The following is a 24,443-nucleotide window of genomic DNA, read 5'->3' on the forward strand; positions in this document are numbered from 1 at the left end:
TGAAGCCACTCCTCAATTGATATCCAATAAAAGTAATTAAATAAATAAATAAATAAAAAAGGCTTCTGATCCCCTTACCTGTGTACCAGAGCATTATACTTTTTTTTTCTTTTTTTTTACTAACCTTGCAGGTTAACCTTTAAGCGGCTCCAGGCGAGTGTGTTTTAGCAGGTTGGAGCTAAACTCTGCAGGACATTGACCCACCAGCAGCAGGATTAGATATCCCTGTCAGAGGAACACAGTGTTACCACAGAATACAAGATGTTCCCTCAGTGGAAAAGACAAAGTGACACAAAAATGACCAAACAGGGTTTGAGGTAATGTTGAAATCTCTTCTGGAACGCTAAAGAAGACACATGTAACATTACTAGGTTTTTTTTTTTTTTTTTTTTCAGGGACGTTTCTTTCCTTTAGGGAGGGCAGTTTGAACATGTATAACATGTTTTTTTAAGGCTGAGTGCAAAGCACAGAGAAAAGGATGGGGATAAACTCAAGAGAATATCAATGACAGCGCTGAGTAGCATTGAGTAGAAGTCCTGTTTGCATTTTGAGGAACACAAGAAAGCTGTCAGAAACATTCTAGGAGAGTGGAAGAGAAGACAGGATTGAGACTTAACGAAAATTAAAACACTTTTTCTCCATAATAGTCAGTGAGTATGAATAATTCTCTTTGCAGTATTTTATGATAGTATAAAAATGAAATTGTCTGTTTAATACCAGTTAAAGATGTGAACATTTTGGAACAAGAATTGGCAAGTTATAAATTAGAATTCATATAGGCCTACATTAGCATATTGTAGTTTTAAAAAGAATAATTATGAGAGCTTGATACACAATAGCAGGTGCACTGTAACAGAGTAGACCACTGTAGACACACAACAAGTATTTGCTAATTTATCCAATTATCATGGCTTATCAGTGGGATACCCATACCAATATTCAAAATTATATGTATTGCATTAAATAAAAAAATATATATTCCTAAAAGTGAATACAGTAGATGAAATAATAAAAACATACTCTACTGGTAGTGCATATATCTGAAATATTGCTGTGAACAGGATTTTAAATTGTTTTTATATTGCCAGTGATTAATCTCTAATGATTGCTCAGTCAGTGCAGTGAAACTTTTTCTATTCTGCAGCCGAAAATGCAGAGTCGACCAGAGGTGTTTGATTTTGAGGGTATTTCTATGACTCGCTTTTTCACTGACAACTGGGAAAAGTTGCAAAACTTTCAAGCAAGACCTGATGACATTCTCATCGCCACTTATCCCAAAGCAGGTGAGACTAATGCTTGAAGTTTTTCTTTAATTTAATTTGGCTAGCATGCTGACTTTATCCTTAATTGCTTACTGTTAACTTAACCATTAGATAACACATGATCATGTATTGTCTTTCCAAACTGACCTTTAAAACACTTATTTTAAAATTCCTTTTCCATTGTATTGCCAGGTACCACATGGGTTTCTTATATACTGGACCTTCTGTATTTTGGTAATGATAATCTAGAGCGTCAGACTTCCAAGCCTATCTATTGCAGAATCCCATGCCTGGAAGCATGCTTTCAAGAGTTTTCAACAGGTCAGAGACTTACAATGTTTTTATTTTAATTTTTTTTTTTTTTATTGTTTATTTAAAAGGGACAATGCACATCAATTAACATTTTTTGTTTATACTCAAAATGTAAATGCGCCAGAGTTAGCTAGAGAGCTAATTTTCATCTGTAGTCCCTTGGCAGCTCAACACAACGTCATAGTACAAAAAGAATACATGTAAATCAGAAAACAAATTAAGAAATTAAATAAATAATAATAAGTACAATACAAATAAGGGCAGTACCTAAGATTGCAGTTTTGAGTGTTTTTTTATTTTTATGTTCCAATAATTTGAGGCCCGTACTGAGAAGACTGTTTGGCCAAACTTACTACGTCTATACGGTACAACACAGTCTCCCCTGGTAACTGCCCTAGTTGCCCTGCCACTGCTGTTCTTCTGTTGCATAAATTCACCCAGGTGCAAGCCCATGTAAAATTTTGAAAATAAGACAGGCATCTAGATAATGTAAGAAACTGTCAAAATTAAATAAATTATATTTAGTAATAATATTGCAGTGGTGATAGCTGATAGGTTTTTGTAGCTTGTAAAACAATATGATATGTGGGAAAAAATCATGGCATGCATTAAAAATTTGGCTGCCTCTGTGGTTAAATATGGCCTTATGTGTCTGAAGTTAGCCAGATTCTATTTGATGGTATTAGCCACCTTTTTAACATGCTTTTTAAAAGTTAAATTAGAATCTATAATAATACCAAGGTATTTACAATCGGACACAACCATGAGTTTTTCTCCTTCAATAAAAACATCAGCCTGCTGTACACTTGTGGTCCTCTTAGAAAAGAGCATACAGACTGTTTTGTTAATGTTAAGATGCAGATCTGGCATTTTTAGCCATTCAGAAACATGCACCAGTGCTTCGGTTAATTTAGTTGCAGCCTGTTGTTTGTTCTTAGTATGCAAATAAAGATCTGTATCATCTGCATACATTTGTATATTAACAAATTGACAGACTGAAGGCAAGTCATTAATGTACACGCTAAACAAGATAGGGCCCAATACTGACCCCTGGGGTACACCAATATTACAGTTGAGGTATGAAGAACAAGAATTACCAATATGTACGCTCTGTTTCCTGTCAGTTAAATATGACTCCATCCATTTCATGGCCTCACCTGAGAAATTAAAAAAAGATCATTTTGATAATAGTGTCCAGTGATTCACAGTGTCAAAAGCCTTTTTAAGGTCCAGAAACACTGCACCTACTATACCACCCTCATCTAATTTTGATTTGATGTTTTCAAGGAGGAAACAGTTAGCTGTCTCTGTAGAGTGGTTTGTGCGAAATCCAAATTGCATTGGGTGTAAAGGGCTGTGGCAAATTCAGTGACGTAAATTATTTTATTGCTACATTTTAAACATTAATGAAATTATTTGATTATTTGATGAAAAAATAAATGTAAAATCATGAAGTTAGGAAATACTAAAACATTTTTAGATGTTTACAGGTACAGGTTATGTATACGTATCATAGTGTATTTGATTGTTTAAAGATTGTTCAATCTTTGTGTGAGTTGAGGGTAGGTATGATTTGATGTGATGTCAAGCATTTGCATTTTGGGACATGGTGAATGTATGAAGGCTAAAATACATTTGCTCCCTTGATCAAAATCAATGGGTTGAGGGTATGTCAGCAGAAATTAAGTAAAAACAGACTTCCAAAATGGTTAGGGCTTAGGGAAGTTAACAAATGTGTGTTTAAAGTAAGGTGGAAGGAAGGCAGTCATAGTCCTCAATAGTTCTCCATCATGCAATACCTGGCAGAAATCAAGGCAGGAAAAAGGAAAGAGAAACAAGAAACAAAAGGAGGACAGACAACGGCAGAGCTAAAAGTCTTCACAATTAAAAAAATGTAACAAAATTTACAAAGATAAGAAACAAAACGTACAATGTTAAAGAAAACAACCTAGGATAGCTTTTATGTACCATTCAAGGCTGCCAAATTTAGAATTGGTACATGTCTACTGCAGAGCATTTGATCATATATAACTGGAGTACAAGGTTATGAGGTGCATTATGGGTGCTTGGCTAAAGAGATGCATCTTCAATCTAGATTTAAACTCAGAGAGTGAGTCTGAGCGCCGAACATTATCAGGACGGCTATTCCAGAGTTTAGGAGCCAAATGTGAAAACGCTCTCCCTCCTTTAGTGGACTTAGATATCCTAGGTACAACCAGAAGTCCAGAGTTTTGTGATCTTAAAGAACATGATGGATTGTAGGGCGATAGAAGATTAGTTAAAAACACAGGAGCTAAACAATTTAGGGCCTTATAGGTCAGTAGCAATACTTTGTAATTGATATGGAACTTAAAACAGTGTAGAGATGATAAATTTGGTGTTATATAATCATATTTTTGTGACCTTGTAAGAACTCTAGTATTTTGGACTTATTGTAGCTTGTAGAAGGTTGTTTTTGTAACATACGACCCTACATCAATGCCTTGCCTCTTGGCCCCCAAGTTAGTTCTTCACCATTTTCCAAAAATCCAGCTTGACAAACTCTCCATATACTCACATCATTACAAATTCTGGTAATAACTATGTTACTGTGTTAGTGTGGGGTTATTTTGTGCCTTGTTAGTGGTATTAACTAGCGATTTCTTTTTACTTACTCTATACCCTATATACTAGCGTAATAAGCTAATCAGTGGTTCGAGCTAAAACTGGGTACATTTGATTAGCATGAAAACACATCCCAGAGAACGGTCGACCCGGTACCCATGTGTTATTAACCCCTAGGTTCATTTTGCGCCGGAATTGTCCTTTAAAGGGATAGTTCGCCCAAAAATGAAAATTCTGTCATCATTTACTCACCCTCAAGTTGTTTCAAACCTGTATGAATTTCTTTTTTCTGCTGAACAAAAAAGAAGATATTTTGAAAAATGTCGGTAACCAAACAGTTGATGGACCCCATTGACTTCCATAGTATTTTTTTTCCCTACTATGGAAGTCAATGGGGTCCATCAAATGTTTGGTTACCGACATTTTTCAAAATATCTTCTTTTGTGTTCAGCAGAAAAAAGAAATTCATACAGGTTTGAAACAGCTTGAGGGTGAGTAAATGATGACAGAATTTTCATTTTTGGGCGAACTATCCCTTTAATATCTGCTAACACTTTATTTTGATACTACAGTTTACTAAAACTCTAGGTAGTGTGCATTACAAAGTTATAGTGCATGTCTAAAGTGGACCATTGGAATAAAGTGTAGCCCAAATTATTTAAACATATCACCTATTCATCTATTCCTACATTGTTGCAATGTAAATTAAAAATTGTTCCAAAGCCTCAAATGGGTTTTGGCATAACCACAATGATAATGAAATTTTAAACAACAATTAATTATCAGTTACAGGGACAGAAATGGCTGATAATCTTCCCACCTCTCCTCGTCTCATCAAAACTCACTTACCTGTTCAGTTTGTACCCAAGTCCTTCTGGGAGCAGAACTCAAGGGTAAAGTACTCCGGGTCTTTTGACTGCTAGAATAGATGATGAATGTAATCATATCTGCCAAAATCTGACATTCTATTTGGATATTGTCTTCATAGTTTTCTCATTTATATTTAAAAGATGAGCTTTTGAAACTGCCTTTTCAATACATGTGACCAATGAGAGGCCTGCTTACATCTTGAGGTTTCTTATAATCCCTAATATTTCCAAGCAACTAATATGAATCCTGAGTTCTCTGAAAACCCTTACAAAAAAGAAGTTTATTCTAGTGTGCTATTAGAATACTTCTTTTAAACTAAAAATAAGAAAGTACACTTTCAGTCTACTTTTTTATATACTTCTCAGAAATATACTTTATGTATTTCTCAGAAATATACTTAAAATTGCACTAAACTATACTTGACTTATACTGTATATAGTTATTATAGTATATAGAACTAATACTGAATATACTTATACTCTCAACCCGAGTGGGCAAGGCACACCTTGGGTTTGGTATGTCAAGGCATTGGCATCCACTATACAGTGTGCCATCCTCTGCTTAGAGACAGCCTTTTCCTTCTGCTGGCCTTTGAAACAGACGAAGAGCTGGTCTGAGGTCCTAAAGCTCTGCATTCGGTCCACATACAAGCACAAAGTGCGGATGGGACAGAGCAAAGCTAGGGCTGGGTCTGACTCCTCCTGGGGCAGTGCATGCAGGTTCACCCTGAAGGGGATGGTGGGAACCTTGAGCACATATCCGGGCTGGGGTCTCAGGATCACGTTAGAGCTAGCTGGGCCAAAAGTCAGGAGTGCTGTCTTCATGGACAGGATTTGCAACTCTGCTGACTGTAGCAGTTCAAATGGGGCACTCTGAAGTGCTGTTAACACCTGCGCGAGATCCCAAGAGGGTATGGGGTGAGATCGAGGAGGATTTAACCTTCTCTCACCCCTGAGGAACCTGATGACCAGGTCATGCTTACCGAGAGATTTCCCATCAACTGCATCGTGATATGCTGCAATAGCGGCAAAATACACTTTTAGGGTTGAGGGAAACAGCCTTCGCTCCAAACCATCTTGCAGAAAGGAAAGCACAACTCTGATCGGGTCTTCCCTGTGAGAAGAACACCATTCGACGAACAGGTTCCACTTCAAAGTATAGAGTCACCTCACCTAAGTCTTCCGTGTCCCTTCTAGAGACCAGACGTGGAGTTTCCAGAGGTCTGGGCACGGGTGCCATAGGGTGCCCCGTCTCTGGGAAAGCAGGTCCTTCCTCATAGGGAATGTGCCAGGGAGGGACTGTCGTGTTTGCATGAGTTCTGGGAACTAGGTCCGGTTGGGCCAATATGGGGCAACTAGCAAGACCTGCTCCTCGTCCTCCCTTACTTTGCACAGTGTCTGTGCGAGAAGGCTCACTGGGGGAAACGCATACTTGCGTATGTCCCGGGGCCAGCTGTGTGCCAGTGTATCTGTGCCGAGTGTCCCCTCGGTCAGTGAATAAAACAACTGGCAATGTGACATGTCCGGGGTGGCAAATACTTCTACCTGTGCGGAAGCGTCTCCATATCAGCTGGACAGCCTGGGGATGGAGTCGCCACTTTCCCGGAAGCACAGGCCAACATGAGAGCTCGTCGGCTGCACAATTCAGCGGGCCTGAGATCTGAATGGCACAAAGCGACCTCAGATGCTTCTGACTCCATAGAAGGAGATGGCAGGCAAGTTGCCACATGCGACGGGAGCATAGGCGTAATTTGCGGGTGGGACGGGTGGGACATGTCCCACCACTTTTTGCCAGGGTCGATATTGTCCCCACAGATGTTTTTAAAACATCTCGCAGCACGAATGTACCAATTCTACAAATAAATAAAACATCTCCAGTTAACTGGCAGAGCATTCATTTCGATCGTTTTTTAAATAAGAGACGATCTAGCGCTGAAATGTGTTTTTTACACATACAGTGTTTTCTCGTGTGGCTCGCGCACACGCCACACTGTCTTCACTTGGATGCATGCTTCAATCCGTTGCGGATACACTCTATTCGTTCTGGTGAAATCACAAAACGTAATGCACACAAACGTGTCCCTGCTTGATATACAAGCACTGATGAACATAATCGGTTTTGATGAGAGAAAAAAAACTATACGAGAAAAAAAAAATATACGAGTGCAAACCCAGAACCTCTGACACGCTTGGCGAAAGTTCTACCACTGGACCATTAGGATACACGTTGGTTACATAGGCGGATCTATGTATTTATCAACACAAAAATTCTCGGCACTGACAACATATATTAGGCTACATCTCATTAAACGACAAATTAAACCCCATGTAGCCTACTATTCAAATCGATTGCTGGACATCGTAATGTTATTGTACATATATCTGATTTAGCATTGTATTAGCAACCCCCACCCCACCTGTCCCACCCACTTTTTAAAACAAAGTTACGCCACTGGACGGAAGAGTAGACCACCCTGATGGTTGATGTACGCAATGGTCGCAGTGTTGTCCATACAGACCAGTAAGTGCTTGCCTTGTAGCGGCGATTTGAGGTGGCCCAGCGCGTACTACTAACAACTCAAGGCAGTTAATGTGCCAATGCAGTTGGGGGCCTGTCCAGATCCATCCAGCCGGTGGAAGAGGCTTCTATGGAGACAACAGCATGCCTGGACACTTGTTCTAGGGGAACTCCTGCCCGTAGAAATGATATTTCCGACCATGGGCTGAAGTTTTGTCGGTGGGCCAGAGTGATCGACCCGTCGCCATGCCCATCTCAGGGACTCGGCCATGAAGCCAGTGCTAAAGCTGCCTCATATGAGGCAATCCGAGTGGCGTTACTGTGGCTGCGGATGCCATATGCCCCAGGAACGGTCTGTGTCGAGGGAGAATCGAGTACGCGTCCTTCAGGTCAATCACTGCAAACCAATCTCCGGGATGGATGTACCCGAAGATGCGCTTTGAACGAGAGCTTTGAATGTAAGCAATGAAGTAAGGACTGTAAAATCCTGTCTTCATATCGGCTTGAGGGACCGGCTCAATCGCGTCCTTTGCCAGTAGGACTTCGATCTCCACCCGTAAGACAGGGGCATCGCCTACCAGCACGGAGTTGAACTGGATGCCCCAGAACTTGGGGGGATGCCGAGCGAACTGAATCGCATAGTCAAGTCACCTTCATTTATATAGCGCTTTTAACAATATAGATTGTTTCAATACAGCTTTACAGTGATAATAGGAAATTAATGGAACAGAGATTGTTTTGGCTTTACAGCAGCTCTAGAATAAAGTTATTGTCCAGCTAAAGATAGTTTTGATTGATTCACTTCCGTTGCAAAGATCATTAGTTATTAACTTAGGGACCGCTAACACAACACCATTCTAACAGAAAACCCTTAATGCACTCCGGTCCGCTCATAAGCACAACAACAGTGCCTGGTGGCTCGAGAACACAAATATATCTTGAAATAGGTTCCAAGGTGCAAACCTGAAAAAAAAAAAATATATATCTCTGCACAAACTTCAAAAACGCAAACCTGTGAAAACGCTGATGGTGTGCACATGCATATACCGCATAGCCGAGTCTGATGGTGCGGATGAGCCAGCGAGATGGGCTAGGGAACACTAGCCAGGCCCCCAGACACAGTGTAAGCGGGACCAAAGGGAACCACAGACGTACCCGCAGTGGGGCAGCGAGGTGGAACGCAGCCAGGGACCCGACTTGGACAGCATAGTGGCCTGAAGTGGGGTCTGAGAGTGTGGTGCAACACTTACCTGGTTCCACGGTTGGGCAGAGGGTGTGGGAGATGGCTTCTTCACTGCTGCCTCGAGACATACGCTGCTGCCCGCTGGCAATAAGAGAGGGGGTCGAGGGTGGCAAGGCATAGTGTCGCACACTGCCAACCACACTCTTTGGGACCCAAAGACATAGGAAATTGCTCTTTTGTTTAAATTTTGTGTACCACTGGCAGTGGGTCCAGTCGCAGAACAGAAAGAAAAATGAACATAGGATTTTGCAAAGATGGCGCTCCTGGACCACAAGTGTTTGATCATTGTTCTGAATCCCATCCGGACGAAGTCTTTGACAAAAATACAATTATCTCAGCTTTTTGTCTAAAGTGTTGACTTTTTTTTCTTTGTAAACTTACCCACATAAGTGTTGATAAAAAAGGATAGAATAGAATAAAATGTTTTTAAAATAAGTTAAAGTGCAGTTAAGGGAATATTTCAAGTATAAAAAATTAATACCTAAATAGGAACAGTAGTATACTTAAAGTGCAAAAATAATATATAAATAGTAAACTGTGAGTATGTTCACTTAAAGGGCACCTATTATGACTCTTTTCACAAGATGTAAAATAAGTCTCTAATGTCCCCAGAGTATGTATGTGAAGTTTTAACTCAAAATACCCAACAGATATTTTTTTACAGCATGTTTAAATTGTCATTTTTTGGAGCTCAGAAAAACATGCTGTTTTAGTGTGTGCCCTTTAAATGCAAATGAGTTGCTGCTGCCGGCCCAGGGGGCGGAGCATCACGAGCTCACGCTCAGAGCCAGCAGGACAATCTCATCTGATAATATCAGAACAGAAACTCTCAGTTGCGGTGTTCATTTCGACTCGGAGTTTGACAATAATGCCCACAGAGCCAGAGAATATATGCTGTATGAAGATAGAACAGGTATAGTTTAGTTTATTTGTGGTTATAACTTATTTGTCATCTGCTTTTATCCACTATTAATACAAGCCTGCTGTAGCAAACCCCGTCCTAATGATGACCAAAATATACTGAGGAGTTCAGTGAAGTTTATTGTACATGACACAGAAGATGAGCGTTAGTTTTACACCAGAGAATCACAGTAAGAGCTGAATAAACACAGTATAAGAAGTGCGCATTAAAGTCTTATCCATAAACTCTCTCTCTCTCCCCTTCATTATAAACAACATACACTGCGAAGTACACAAAACAACTAACAGTAAACAAATATATACACACCTTTTCAGTGGGTGCTTAATAAATTGGTAAACCTTATATCCGTAAAAAATGACTTGATGAGCTGTGATAAAGTGCGCGCTCTCACTTTCATTTCTGCCGTGGTTAGTAACGTTAGGCCTGTCGCTCCAGAGACCGTGAGCTGGATCACAAACAGTACAGGGGCCTGTACCATGAAGCAGGTTTAGGTGGCTAGCCAGCTATGTCTCAGTTTAGTTTCCGCCAACCCTGGGTTTTAGGTACTATTGTTCGTCGCCATGGTATCTTGCGCTGCACGGCTAACCTGCTCCGGGGCAGGTTATGTTCTGGATTCAAGATCTCAAACTGAAGTTTGACCAATCAGCTGAGAGCAAAGAAACATATAGGTGACGTAACTTATTCCAGTAAGTTATATATATATATAACAACAGTGTCTGTTGCAATGACTTCACCTTTTCTTCCAAATCCGGTGGACATCTCAGCGCAAACTGTTTGACGAGCACTTTGTAGAGAAAGAGTTTTTAGCATGACAAAATCCCCTTGCCTTTCCTGATAGTTACTTGTATGAAAGATACGGATTTTCCGCGGAAGGAATGTCTTATCTTTGCAAACTTCTTGAGCCGCACATAAATAATTTAAAGGTCCCGTTCTTCGTGATCCCATGTTTCAAACTTTAGTTAGGGTGTAATGTTGCTGTTAGAGCATAAATAATATCTGTAAAATTATAAAGCTCAAACTTCAATGCCAAGCGAGATATTTTATTTAACAGAAGTCGCCTACATCGAACGGCTTGTTTAGACTTCATCCCTCTACTTCCTTCTTTAATGACGTCACTAGAACCGTTTTTTGACTAACCTCCGCCCACAGGAATGCTCCCTCAACTCTACCGAAATTCGTTTATGTACTTGCGCACTTCTTATAACTTACTGTGTTTACTCAGCTCTCAGGTGATTTTCTGAAGTAAAACTGCTTCATCTTTTGTGTGATGTACAATAAACTTTATTAAACTCATCAGTATATGTTTGATCATCATTCAGACAGCAGACTTGTAGGCTATTAATAAATAATGGATACATACAAGCAGATGACAAATACATTATAATAACCGTAATTAAACTACTAAACTATACCTGTTTCATCTCTATACAGCACTCTGACTCTGTAGGCATTATTGTCCGACTCGAAATGAACACCGTTACTGAGAGTTTCTGATATTATCCTCATTCCGTGAGATGAAATTGTCCTGAGAGACTGAGCGCGAGCTCATGGGTCGTCCAGCAGCAGTTAATTAGCATTTAAAGGGCACACACTAAAACAGCACGTTTTTCTGTGCCCCAAAAAATGACAATTTAAACTTGCTGTAAAAAATTATCTGTTGGGTATTTTGAGCTGAAACTTAACATACACACTCTGGGGACATCAGAGACTTATTTTACATCTTGTGAAAAGGGGCATAATACGGGACCTTTAACACGTCGAATTCATGCACTTACTGTACCGCAATTGTATTGCGTTTTTTTTTGCAAGTGGTACATACTTGCACGGTGGGTGACGCACAGAAGCTAGGGGAAAACACGGTTTGTCGAACCATTCGCAAGGGTCCACGCTCTGCAGGAGTACATGAATAGTTTCATTAATAGTGTTCCCCGGACATTTATCGACCATATCCATAAAAACATGATTGCATCGGTTTGGTTTTGTCAACTCAAAACTAATCCTGTAACCCTGAGTTTGTTCAGCTACCTTCATGGTACAGGCCCCAGATCCATCTTTGAGTAACAACGAGAGTAAATGAAGACTGCTATGTTCATTCTTACATCCAACAACAAAACACCTCAATCGCTTAGGAGACATTCTTGTCTACAGCTGCTCAAGCGTCGAAACACTGGCAGACTCTGTGTCCAGCTCACTCAGGGCGGGTCTGTGCTCAAACTGCAGTGTCAATCAACCGTCGTGGGAGGGGCCTGTGCAAAGTGATGTCACATTGCCCCGAATCTGAGAACAGCTCATTCTGAGACAGTGCTTATGATTTATGGGGATTATAAAAAAAAGCACTAGGTGGATTTTTATCATTATAGTGTGGTTGTGTACACACGCTGCCAACACACATTTATGTTCAAACACCATGTAAAAGTGAATTTTGCATAATAGGTGCCCTTTAAAGAAAATTTACAAGTAGTTCTGTAATGAATGTAATGGAATTGTAACTCTTTGAATAATAGTATTGCATAATACAACATATAAGTCCTGTATTGTCACAATATTTCTTTTCTTTCACTTATTCCAGGTTGTGTATGTAGCACGTAATGCAAAAGACAATGCTGTTTCTTATTTTCATTTTGATCGAATGAACATGGTACAGCCTGAACCGGGAGACTGGAACAGCTTTATACAGAAATTCATGAAAGGGAAAAGTAAGTAGATTGGGTGCAATTTATCATTTTAATGTCATGATTTCAAATTGAGAATATAAATATATTTCATTTCTTAATTACAACCCCTACATTATCAATCAAGAACTTTGTCTTGGAGGTTTTGTTTTAACATCAGTAATTTCCCGCCAGATGTGTTTGGTCCTTGGTATGATCATGTCAGCGGATGGTGGGAGAAAAAAAAAACGTATTCTAACCTACTGTACTTGTTCTATGAGGATCTGGCTGAAGTAAGTTAAATTCACAAAGTGACAATTTTATCAAGTGTAGAAATATGTCTGAAGTGTGCATTTTCCTGGTCTTTTCCAGGACACTGGACGTGAGGTGGAACGTTTAAGCTCCTTCTTGGGTTTGTCCACTTCAGTCGAAGAAAGGGAGAAAATAACAAAAGGGGTTCAGTTTGATGCCATGAAACAGAACAACATGATCAACCATGTCACAATCCCTTTCATGGACTTCAAGATCTCACCCTTCATGCGGAAAGGTTAATAAACCGCTGAATCCTCTAATTATCTCCTTCTGAGTTCTGTTCTTTGACTTGCTTTTCTCTTCTTGTTATTTGTGTTCCAAAAGGTAAAGTCGGAGACTGGAAATGTCACTTCACAGTGGCACAAAATGAACAGTTTGACGAGATCTACAAACAGAAGATGAAGAAAACCACTGTCAGATTCCGCACAGAGATTTAATATTTCAGTTCTAGATCTTGCACCAGAACCAGGTTAATCGCTGCTCTTCTGTTTTCACATAGATGATATTAAAGATGTTAAGATTGTAAAAACATAAGTTAAGATTTAAAGCTGTGAAATCAATTAAATCTACCTTATGAATTGAGTAAATGTATAGTTAAAAGTTATTTAGTAGATCTATTTGGTACCATGATGAAAAATAAAACTGAGTAGACCCATTGAGTTTAAATCACTACATTTTTTTGAATAAATCAAATTAAAAATATTTATGAGTAATGGGATCTTACTTCATTTGAATCCACTAAAAATATAAGCATACATGTTTCATAACTAATGAACTTTACAGTTATTGAGCTTAACTGAATAAAGACTGAACTGAATTGAGCTGACTATTGTCTTTTTAGAGCTGCTTTACAGCAGAATTTAGTGGGGGATAGATTATACAGTTTGTACATTAGAAAAACCATTATGCCCATGGAGAGTCCCCGTAAACCACATATCCAAGTGTGTGTGTGTGTGTGTGTGTGTGTGTGTGTGAGAAAGAGTGCAAGAGTGAGTTTTGTGTTTCTACCCCTGCCGTTCCCGCACAAGGTTGCAATTATTAAATGTGATGTAACAAAGGTAAAGAGAAAATATTATCCACATATGCTGTTTATATTGCTTGTAATTGGGATGAAGTAAACATCTGTTGAGTATTTTAACATAAAATTGTTTGATTGTGTTGAATTAAAAACCCCAAAATGCAGCGGGTCCATCAGACCGACGAACACTGGCTGAATAACAAAAATATGAACACCACACAAGGGTTATATGCCCGGCTCACACTATACAGGATTTTTAGGCCGATTTCAATCGGTTCCGATGTTCGGCGCAGATTAGCCTATCTGGTAATGTGAGGCGTTCACAGATCGAATCTTGCACCTCCCGATCTGCTCTCACACAAATCGGGCTCACCCCGATCACATCAAACATGTTTGATATTTAGGATTTTAAGTCGGGATGAGCAAGACTGTGATTACGTCAGTACTGCCAAAATAGCCAATAAGAAACAAGTAGGACTGTCGTGGTGAAGGAATTTCCCTTGAGGTAGCCTAATTTTGAGTGACAACAGCGCGATATGCATTATCATCTCCATCCATGTATTTATTGCTAAATAAATAAGTGTTACGCTGTGGTCAGACTCAGCAGGCATGAAGACGAGTACATGTTCAGTAATGAAGCCGAAACCAAAAAGCGCGTTAAAACGAAGTGGAGTAAAATGAAGATACAATGTCAAAATAAGGGTCGGGTCCACATAATATAATAAACACAACATAAACCTGACAATGAGCTTGTTAGGCCATTGTTTTATACCAGTTAGTTCATCGAATCTCACTTTACTTTCTGCTGATATTTCACCAGTATTGGCATTGATAGTCTCTGCGCATTCTAGACAGGCTGTCACTCAGTCCAGTTACATTGTTACGCCACTAGGTGGCGGGAAGGGGCAGTCTTTGATTACCCATATATATATGCTCTAAATACCTGGCTATGTATAAATGTGGCCTAAAACTCCTGTAGTGTGAGCCAGGCATTAGCTAGCATTTTCACATTTCTAAAGTAATCTTGTCTTACCAGGAAATCTTTGATGAGGTCCTCCACTGCTTCTCCCATGTAAAGGATGAGACATTTAAGTGCAATCTCCCTCTTTGTAGCGGTGTCAGTATCCTGCATCAAGATAGAAAAAATGTATATAACTGGTTAAGTCGATCCATTAATTTACTGTGAGTGTGTCAAGGTTTATTAAGTGTGAGACTGAGAGCTAGTTTATGTAGGAATGAATGAATGGGAATGGTCATACATACACATGGATGCATTCGAAAGTAGAGACATTCAGGAGGGTATGGTAAGAAGGGTAGGGCCGGACATTATGGTCAACAATCTTTGTCACAATATATGTTATATGTTATATGTCAACCCTATTAATGCCATGAAAAAAACTTTTTTTTTTTTTTTACTGCCCCCCAGTGTCCTCTGGCTAGTACTACACTTTTTGAAAACCAACCGACATCAACCGATTGGCGCCAATGCAGCAATACTTCTATGCATACAAGCCATAAATAAATGACCACTGTGTGTGTCTCCAGTCACAACTGTTAGCTAACGTTACCATTAATCACACATGTAAGCCAGTCCCTTTACATGTAGCTCATTCACTTAAGTTAGTTGTTGATCAGGTTAACTTCTATGGTTTTAACGTTATTCTTATGACGCTGACTCGAGATACGTACGTTCAATGATTAAACGTTCACGTTTATTAACTTACCATTGTAAAATCAAAATAAGCCACGGGTAAACTTGTGTTCCCTTTTGCAATCGGTCAGGAATTGATTAACATCGACATATTAACGTTAACTTACCTAGTGTAAACTAAGCTAGCTAACACCAAGTTAACATTTTCAAACTAACATACATACTTATCTACCAGAGAAAGTCAGCAGAGCAACATGTCTGACATAAAATTTACAGGCTACTTAATACAGCAGCACATTTAAATGGTTGTTTGTTTCACTTACTTTAGTTTATCCGTGATGCAACCGATGATTCTCTCTGGCTCAGTGCACACAGCAGCAACTGAAGGTTACCCCAGATAGTCGTGCAGTGTGAAAAGAACAGTGACCCGACTACTTTGAAAATTGTGCAGTGTGAACTCGGCATTACAGGCATTCAGAACTCATTTGGTCGCAGGTAACTAAAGGGATCATCTGTTAATAGGCTTGAAGTTGCAACTTCCTAAAATAAAACGACCACTAGAAGACACAATTTCACTAAAATGCTTCAGAATGCAGAAGACTATTGGTCAATAGACAATACTGGTTGAAACTTCACATCCTATAGCAATCAATAATAGAATTGTTCGTCCAATCATTGCATTTGGATTCAGACATTTCCATGTCAACACTATCAATGCCTTACTCAACGCATTACTTATGGCCAGGACATTGGCCATAAGGATCAGTTGGCTTTGGAGGTTCGGCTGCAGGCTTCATTGGAGGCTTCGGGGGTTCCACTGGCAGTTCGTCTGAAGGCTCCGGCTCAGGAGGTTCGGTAGAAGGCTCCGGCAGTTCAGCAGAAGGCTCCGGCTCTTCAGTAGAAGGCTTCACTGGAGGCTTTACTTGAGGCTTCGGATGTTCAGCTGCAGGCTTCACTGGAGGCTTTGCTGGAGGCTTTGGCGGTTCGGCTGCAGGCTTCACTGGATAGATACAGATAGTCAACTTTAGTCAGTCCGTTTAGAGGCATTCAGTCTCAGATACAGCACAAAACCCAAATACCAAGTTTTGCTTCCTCTTAATTATTAATCATGATCGTATTAATAATTAATCATATGAATTAATTTTGTAAAGCCATCCTGTGCTATTGGCTGAATACTTTTTACTTTGAGAATGATTAATTATAATCGTTATAAGCGCACGCGCAACATTAACTGCTACCTTGCGACGTTCTACTGTAACCGTCTACTACGGGAGAACAGCTGATTTGCCGTAGTCGTTACTACGTGACAGATTAAGAAAGTTAATGTTATGTTTTAGGTTATGTGGCATTGTAATCGTTTCTGTATATCATTAAATGCCAAAAGCAACCCTTCTATTGCTTTTTAAAATCACTTCCATTTTTTGTATTTTGTCTGATGATTAAATTACCCCTACGCCGTGCTCTTTACTGTTGCTTAGTGATTTTTGCGCTCTTTAGCTACGGCAGTTAATGCTTACTTCCGGCTGCCTTTGCCTTTCCATCAGCAGCTGTTACTTAAAGTCCCTAGTAACCAAGCATTACAGCAGGCAAAACAACACCAAATGCTGGGAAATAACCCCGCCACATCTTATCTTGAAGAGGAAGACCAAAGGCTCTCTCAAAGGCTGGGAAGAGCACAGCAAGAGATTAGGGGAGTACTGCAACAAACCTTCGCCCGAACAGGGACTTTAACCCTGGACCCTCAGATTAAAAGTTTGATGCTCTACCATTTGAGGTAGCCAGGCTTTTGCCAGAGAACAGCCACCCTAGGGATATAACAGCACTTTCTCCTTAAAATGTTCATGCTTTGTCAGCTTAAAGTTTGTGGCATTAAAGGATGAAGACCACAATTTATAAAGGGACGAGAGAGATAGGCTGCTCCTTCCAAAGCTAGGAACAGTGACATTAAAAGAGTGGAGGTTTTTTTTTCATGGCATGTTGCTAACTCTAAGGTGGTTTCGACAAATGAGCAATTGGGACATAATGAGTAGGTTTCTGTTTGACTTTCCTAAGAGAGAACGTACTCGGTTACTAACGTAACCTCGGTTCTCTCTAGAAGAGGGAACGAGTACTGCGTTGAAAACGCTAGGGGAAAAACTCTTTTTCACGAAATACTGAAGCAAAAAATTATCCTTAATTTTGAAATAATGTAAAGCGCATTGCAGCAGCACGCAGCCATGGGCGAGACGGCTCGCTCGCTCATTGGCTGCTCTGCGGCAACTGCATAAGCCTATCGAGCGAGGCCTGTGGTGACGTCAGGCCAATGAGGGCGCTTCGCGCCCTCCTCGCCACTTCCCGCCGAAACGGGCGTGGCTTAGTCCTATAAAAGGAGCTCGAAAAGGCTGATTCACTGATTTTATTCATCGCCTGAAGCGAACCAGAGTGAACCGTACGCACGGCCAGAAAACGCAGTACTCGTTCCCTCTTCTAGAGAGAACCGAGGTTACGTTAGTAACCGAGTACGTTCTCTTACGAGAGGTCTCTCGTACTGCGTTGAAAACGCTAGGGGAACCAGTGCAAAACGCCGTGCGTACTGTGATTAATCACCCATAAACCTGGAACCCAGGATTTATCAGCATAAATCACTAGAGGGACTCACAGAGAGTCCTGGAACAGAAAGGGAACCCTTCTGCCCTTATATGGTGACGTCCACTGACGCAGTAACATGACATCACATAGACAAGGCGGGGAGCCTGAACTAATGTGGAAATATGTGGGTCTTACGCAATACTGCCCATATGATAGCCGGCAGCGCACTGCGCTCGCGGCCTCAGAGTCCTAATCAGACCACTGATTTGATTAAACTGACAATAGCTTAGCCTGTAGAGCGGGGACCTCTAGGTTATAAAACCTAATAAATATAGACGGCGAGGCCCAGCCTGCCGCCATACATATGTCTTGTAAGGAAATCCCACTAGACCAAGCCCACGATGAGGCAACGCCTCTCGTGGAATGCGCTCTGACACCCAACGGGCACTGAAGACCCTTGGCAGTGTAAGCTAGCGCTATAGCATCGACTATCCATCTGGACAGGCTTTGTTTCGAAACAGCCATTCCCTTGGAACGTCCACTGAACGAGACAAATAGCTGCTCAGTCTGTCTAAAGACAGAAGAGCGAGACACATAAGCTCTCAGGGTCCTTACAGGGCAGAGAAAACTTGAGTCCCCTTCCTCGTCTGACACCGGCAGGGCAGACAGGGAGATAACCTGAGCCCGAAACGGTGTGTTGAGGGATTTTGGCACATAACCATGCCTAGGTTTGAGTATGACTCTCGAGTCACCTGGCCCAAACTCTAAGCACGCCGCGCTCACCGAGAGCGCGTGCAGGTCACCTACGCGCTTAACTGAAGCGAGAGCCAACAGAAACACTGTTTTGAATGACAGATGTTTGAGGCTAGCCGTTTGGATGGGCTCGAAAGGGGGACCTTTCATGGCCTCCAAAACTGTAGAGAGGTCCCACATAGGGACTGAAGGAGGTCTGGGAGGATTCAGCCTCCTCGCTCCCCTGAGGAAGCGGATGACTAGATCGTTCCTCCCTAATGACTGACCAAGCGTTGTTTCAGAGAACGCTGTAATAGCCGCCACATAGACTTTGAGCGTGGAAGGGGCTCTGCCCTTATCCAACAGCTCCTGTAGGAAGGAGAGAACCTCCGTCACCTCACAATTGAGGGGTGAAAGACCCCGAGCTGTGCACCAGCTGGAGAATACTGACCACTTTGAGGCGTAAAGCCGTCTGGTTGACGGTGCTCTAGCCTGAGTGATAGTGTTTAGCACCCTTACTGAGAGATCAGCGGGTACCCGTTGAGCGCCCACACGTGGAGGGACCACAACTCCGGGTGAGGATGCCAAATCGAACCCCTGGCCTGCGAGAGGAGGTCCCTCCTCAATGGCACTGGCCACGGGGCAGTGTCTGCTAGCTGCATCAGGACTGGGAACCACGGCTGGTTCATCCAGAGCGGCGCTACGAGCAGCACTGAGCATTTCGTTTCCCTGATCCGTTCTAACACCTGAGGCAGGAGGGAGATGGGGGGAAAAGCATAGAGCGGACAGCGCGGCCACGTTCGGGACAGCGCGCTCTCGCTCTTGGAAAAGAACGCGGGGCAGTGAGCGTTTTCGTGGGACGCGAACAGGTCCACCTCCGCTCTGCCGAATCTCTCCCACAACAGCCGGACTGTTTGCGGGTGTAGAGACCATTCGCTCGTAGGAATGTTGTTCCTGGACAGTCTGTCTGGACCCAGATTCTGGATCCCTGGCACATGCACTGCTCTCAGCGAGCGCAAGTTGCGCTGAGCCCATAAAAGGAGGCGTTCCGCCAGCCTGTACAGGTTTAAGGATGTGAGACCGCCCTGGCGATTTATATAGGACACCACAGACATGTTGTCCGAACGGACTAAGACGTGTTGGTCCTTGATTTGGGGACGAAAACGCGTCAGCGCGTTGTCCACTGCCATCATTTCCAGGCAGTTGATATGTTGGAGCTTTTCGCGTTCTGACCACAGGCCGAAAAACGCTCTGCCCTCGAGCAGCGCTCCCCATCCCGATGTGGAGGCGTCTGTCGACACCACTAACACTCTCGAGGAAGTCCCCAGGCTTACACCTGATTGGTACCAGTCGCTCGACTTCCAAGGTTTTAGAGCTTCCACACAGCTCTGATTGACCCTGAGACGCAGCCAACCGGATGCCCACGCTCTGCGCGGTACCCACTCTTTCAACCAGAACTGCAGAGGGCGCATGCGGAGCAAGCCCAGCTGGAGAACTGATGATGCTGAGGCCATAAGACCTAGCATCCTCTGAAATTTCCTGAGCGTGACGGTCGCGCCGCAGCGAAAAAGTTTCGCCGTGCGCTGAATGTCTAGCACGCGCTGTGGTGACAGCCGCGCTATCATAGACTGTGAGTCCAGAACTGTGCCCAGAAACAAAGTCGTTTGACTGGGGTTCAGCGAACTCTTCGTCCAGTTGACTCTGAGACCAAGATTCTCGAGGTGATCGAGTAAAATGGTCCTGTGCTCCACGAGCTCTGATCGCGATTGAGCTAGAATCAGCCAGTCGTCCAAATAGTTCAGCACTCGCATGCCTCTGAGTCTGAGAGGCGCGAGCGCTGCGTCCATGCACTTCGTAAATGTACGAGGTGCCAGGGATAAGCCGAACGGCAGGACTGTATACTGGTATGCCTGGCCCTCGAAAGCGAACCTCAAGTATCGCCTGTGACGTGACGCTATCTGTATTTGAAAATACGCGTCCTTCAGATCTATCGACATGAACCAGTCTCCTCTGCGAATTTGCGCGAGGATTTTCCTGGTCGTGAGCATTCTGAAACTGCGTTTCATTAATGCTTTGTTCAGCCGTCTTAGATCCAGTATGGGTCTGAAACCCCCGTCTTTCTTGGGAACCAGAAAATATCTGCTGTACAGCCCCTCTTCGCTTTGAGCCTGAGACACAGGCTCTATAGCCCCTTTGCTCAACAGTTTTGATATTTCGGCGCGAAGTAGGTGTGCTACTTCTGAATTCACCGTAGTCTCGACGCGCGCTGTGAAGCGGCGAAGACGTCGATAAAACTGTAGCGAGTAGCCTTTCTTTATAATGCCTAGCACCCATTCCGAAACCCCTGGAAGCGCTGCCCATGCGTCCGCATGGATGGCTAAGGGCTGGATGCGAAGCGCGCTCTGTTCGCTGGGCGACAGAGGTGCTTCGGTGTGCTGCAGCATAGGCGGGATGCCCGCGAAATTCGGGGCGGGGGGCGCGCTGATCACAGCGGGCAGAGCGCTCGTCCTCAACCCGACTACGGTGCTTAACCGAGTGAGGGAGGGCTGAGCGGGTCCCGGAGGACTCATGGTGTCTGTGAGTAAGTGTGGGCACGGGGAAGCGGGCACATTTACTGCTTAGACGCTTTCTGGACCTCGGCGAATCTCTCTACGAACTCGTTGACAGAGGATCCGAAGAGGCCAGCAGAAGATAGTGGGGCGTCGAGGAACGCGGTGCGCTCAGAATCAGCCATATCTGAGAGCGTTAGCCACAGATGTCTCTCAGCTACAGTGGCGGAAGCCATACACCGTCCCATGGCCTGTGCAGCGGACTTAGTAGCGCGGAGAGAAAGATCCGAAGCGCTCCTTAAGTCCGAGAGGCAGATCGCATCAGGTCCCATCTCATCCAGCTGACGGAGAAGATCTCCCTGAAAGATCTGCAGTGTAGCCATGGTGTGTAGTGCAGACGCGGCTTGCCCAGCGGCGGAGAAGATTCGCGCGAGCAGCGTCGACGTCATGCGGCAGGCTTTGGATGGCAACACCGGTTTCGTCCGCCGTCCAGCAGAGGGCGGGCAAAGATGGGTCGCTATCGCCTGTTCCACCGGCGGAAGCGAATGGTAGCCTCTGTTTTTAGCATCGTCTAGCGTAGCGAATGCTGGTGAGACAGACGAACGTGTTCGAGCTGAGAAGGGAGCGCTCCAAGCCTTCGCAACTTCTTCATGAAGCTCAGGAAGAAAGGGGGCAGGCTTGGATTCCGGAGAAGTGCGCTCACCAGGGAGAAAGCTACCATCCAGTCGAGTCCGAGAAGGGGGCTCCGGAGCGGACCACTCAAGGCCGAGGCTCGCCGCGGCCAGCGAGAGTACACGCATCAGCTCCCTCTCGATGTTAGCTCTTCTGTTAGGTGTACGGGCAGGAAGCGCGAGATCCGCAGAGCTCGCCCAGTCTTCACTGCCCGAGGCTAACAGAGAGCACGAGTCATCATCCCCCGACGTGGCTTTAGAATCAGCTTCCTCTGCTGAAGCGGCGGCAGACAGCGGTCGCTGAGCATCAGGAAGTGATCCAGGCGAAACCGGTGAAGCAGGCGGGCGAACCGGCGAGCTTAGTCGGGCTGGAGAAGGCTCCGGGACCCGCTGAGAGCGGCGCTTCTTACGGCGCGGCAGTACAGCGGGAGATGCAGGCTCGGAGAATACTGCCAGGCGAGTCCTCAGAGTCACCATAGGCATAAGCTCGCAGTGAGGGCAGCCGCCGTCAGCGAGCGCGAGCGCTGCATGGTCTTCACCCAGGCAGGAGACACAGATGACATGACGGTCTCCCTCGCTGAGTGGGGCTCGGCACGAGCCGCATTTTGAAGGCATCTTGAAAAAGACGCGAGCTCTTTTACGAGTGTGTGTCGCAGGGCGAACACACTCACACACAGAGAGTAAACAGAAAAAGGATATGGGCGCCGGAAAGCGCAGCAGGAACGGCAGTCGAAGGCGGCGAGGGCCAGCAGCTTCCGTGAGTGACTCGTCCCGCTGAAGTGCTTCTCAGACGACGCGTTGCTTCCTCTCGTGATCCAACGATGCGTGAGCTTCGCTGAAAAGATGAAAAATCGGTGAATCAGCCTTTTCGAGCTCCTTTTATAGGACTAAGCCACGCCCGTTTCGGCGGGAAGTGGCGAGGAGGGCGCGAAGCGCCCTCATTGGCCTGATGGCACCACAGGCCTCGCTCGATAGGCTTATGCAGTTGCCGCAGAGCAGCCAATGAGCGAGCGAGCCGTCTCGCCCATGGCTGCGTGCTGCTGCAATGCGCTTTACATTATTTCAAAATTAAGGATAATTTTTTGCTTCAGTATTTCGTGAAAAAGAGTTTTTCCCCTAGCGTTTTCAACGCAGTACGAGAGACCTCTCGTAAGAGAACGAATGCAACATTTCAAAATACTAATATCTAAGATTCTCCATAAAATATAATGCGGCGACTCTTGAGCTGCACAACGTGAAGGCCGTGAAGTTGTCGGGGGATGCCAAAGCCATTGCTCCAACATCCTGAATAGAATGGCCAAAATCACATATGATCTGGGCCTTTTGAAACGATGCTTACTTCAGGCTTGAAAAGAGCCCAATGTCCGTGTTAGGAAAAAAAAACAGCTCATACAAAGATCGTGGATGTCACAACTCCTGTTGCAATCAGACAAAGTGACAAGGAGCCACGTAGTCAGCAGGGTTCTAGTCTCGCGTAGCCAGACCTTCAGACTGACGGCTGAAGGTCTGGACTCTATCGCAGCTTTTCTTGGCCAAGGCCGCCCAAGAGGACGTTTGACTGACATGTAACGCAACCAATCACAGTTCGCTTTGTTCCGCGTCATGTTTAGGGGCGTGGCAATATAATGTCGACGTCCCTACAATAACAGACCGGTGTGCACCTAATAAATTATTCATTCAAGAACGTTGTGCAAGTTTACTGCAACAATGGAGCCGCAAACTTCATATACTTTTTGAAAATCCAGCGTTTAATTGATCCTGGCAAGCGCTCATTGTCACAGTTGTAAACACAACGGCTTTCTTCTTCCACGAGGGGTTTTGGCATCACAGCACGAGGGGTTTTGTTTCCAGGCGGGCCGATAAAGAATGCGACACACACGTCTCCCGGACATCCTGTAGAATTCAACCAATCAGTTCGCGACTTCGAAACTCCTGAAGTGTTTCCAGAAAAGTGTGCCATATGCATCAGACGTTCAGCCAACGTTCCGTGGGCGTGACGTCTGAGGCTGAGACTAGCAGGGTTCGAACCTGTGTGGGGAGACCACAATGGTTTTCAAGGCCATCACCTTGAAGGGATAGTTCACCCAAAAATGAAAATTCTGTCATCATTTACCCCCCCTCAAGTTGTTTCAAACCTGTATGAATTTCTTTTTTCTGCTGAACACAAAAGAAGATATTTTGAAAAATGTCGGTAACCAAACAGTTGATGGACCCCATTGACTTCCATAGTATTTTTTTTTCCTACTATGGATGTCAATGGGGTCCTCAATGGATTTCAATGGATTTCAAGTCCATCGCCTTAACCTCTCGGCCACGACTACTCTTGATAGTGAGTCACATGCTATTTTCCTTTCTGGAAGTGAGCAGCAGAGGACACCGGGGCCAACCATCAATGTGGATGTGAGCAGCAGAGGATGCACTCAGCTAACATATTGTTTTGCAAAAAGGAGTTCAACGACGTCTTCACCTACACAAAAACCTGCTCACTTCAGGCTTGAAAAGAGATGTGGGTTGTTTTCCGTGTTAGAGAAAACAGCAGCTCATGCAAAGATCCTGGATGT

General features: G+C 43.7%; 1 protein-coding gene across 1 annotated transcript; it reads left to right on the plus strand.

Annotated features, from left to right (window-relative positions):
- The first annotated feature begins 318 nt into the window (after window positions 1–318).
- On the plus strand, window positions 319–13,427 carry LOC311066127 (cytosolic sulfotransferase 3-like). The gene is made up of 8 exons (XM_084087135.1): window positions 319–650; window positions 1,145–1,283; window positions 1,455–1,583; window positions 4,965–5,071; window positions 12,300–12,426; window positions 12,577–12,674; window positions 12,754–12,928; window positions 13,018–13,427. The coding sequence occupies exons 2-8, from the start codon at window positions 1,151–1,153 to the stop codon at window positions 13,128–13,130; spliced, it is 882 nt and encodes a 293-aa protein (XP_083943261.1). The 5' UTR covers window positions 319–650; window positions 1,145–1,150; the 3' UTR covers window positions 13,131–13,427.
- Window positions 13,428–24,443: the final 11,016 nt, after the last annotated feature.

The sequence above is a fragment of the Abramis brama genome, assembly GCF_963993115.1.
Source record: "Abramis brama genome assembly, chromosome: 16".
Lineage (NCBI taxonomy): Eukaryota > Metazoa > Chordata > Actinopteri > Cypriniformes > Leuciscidae > Abramis > Abramis brama.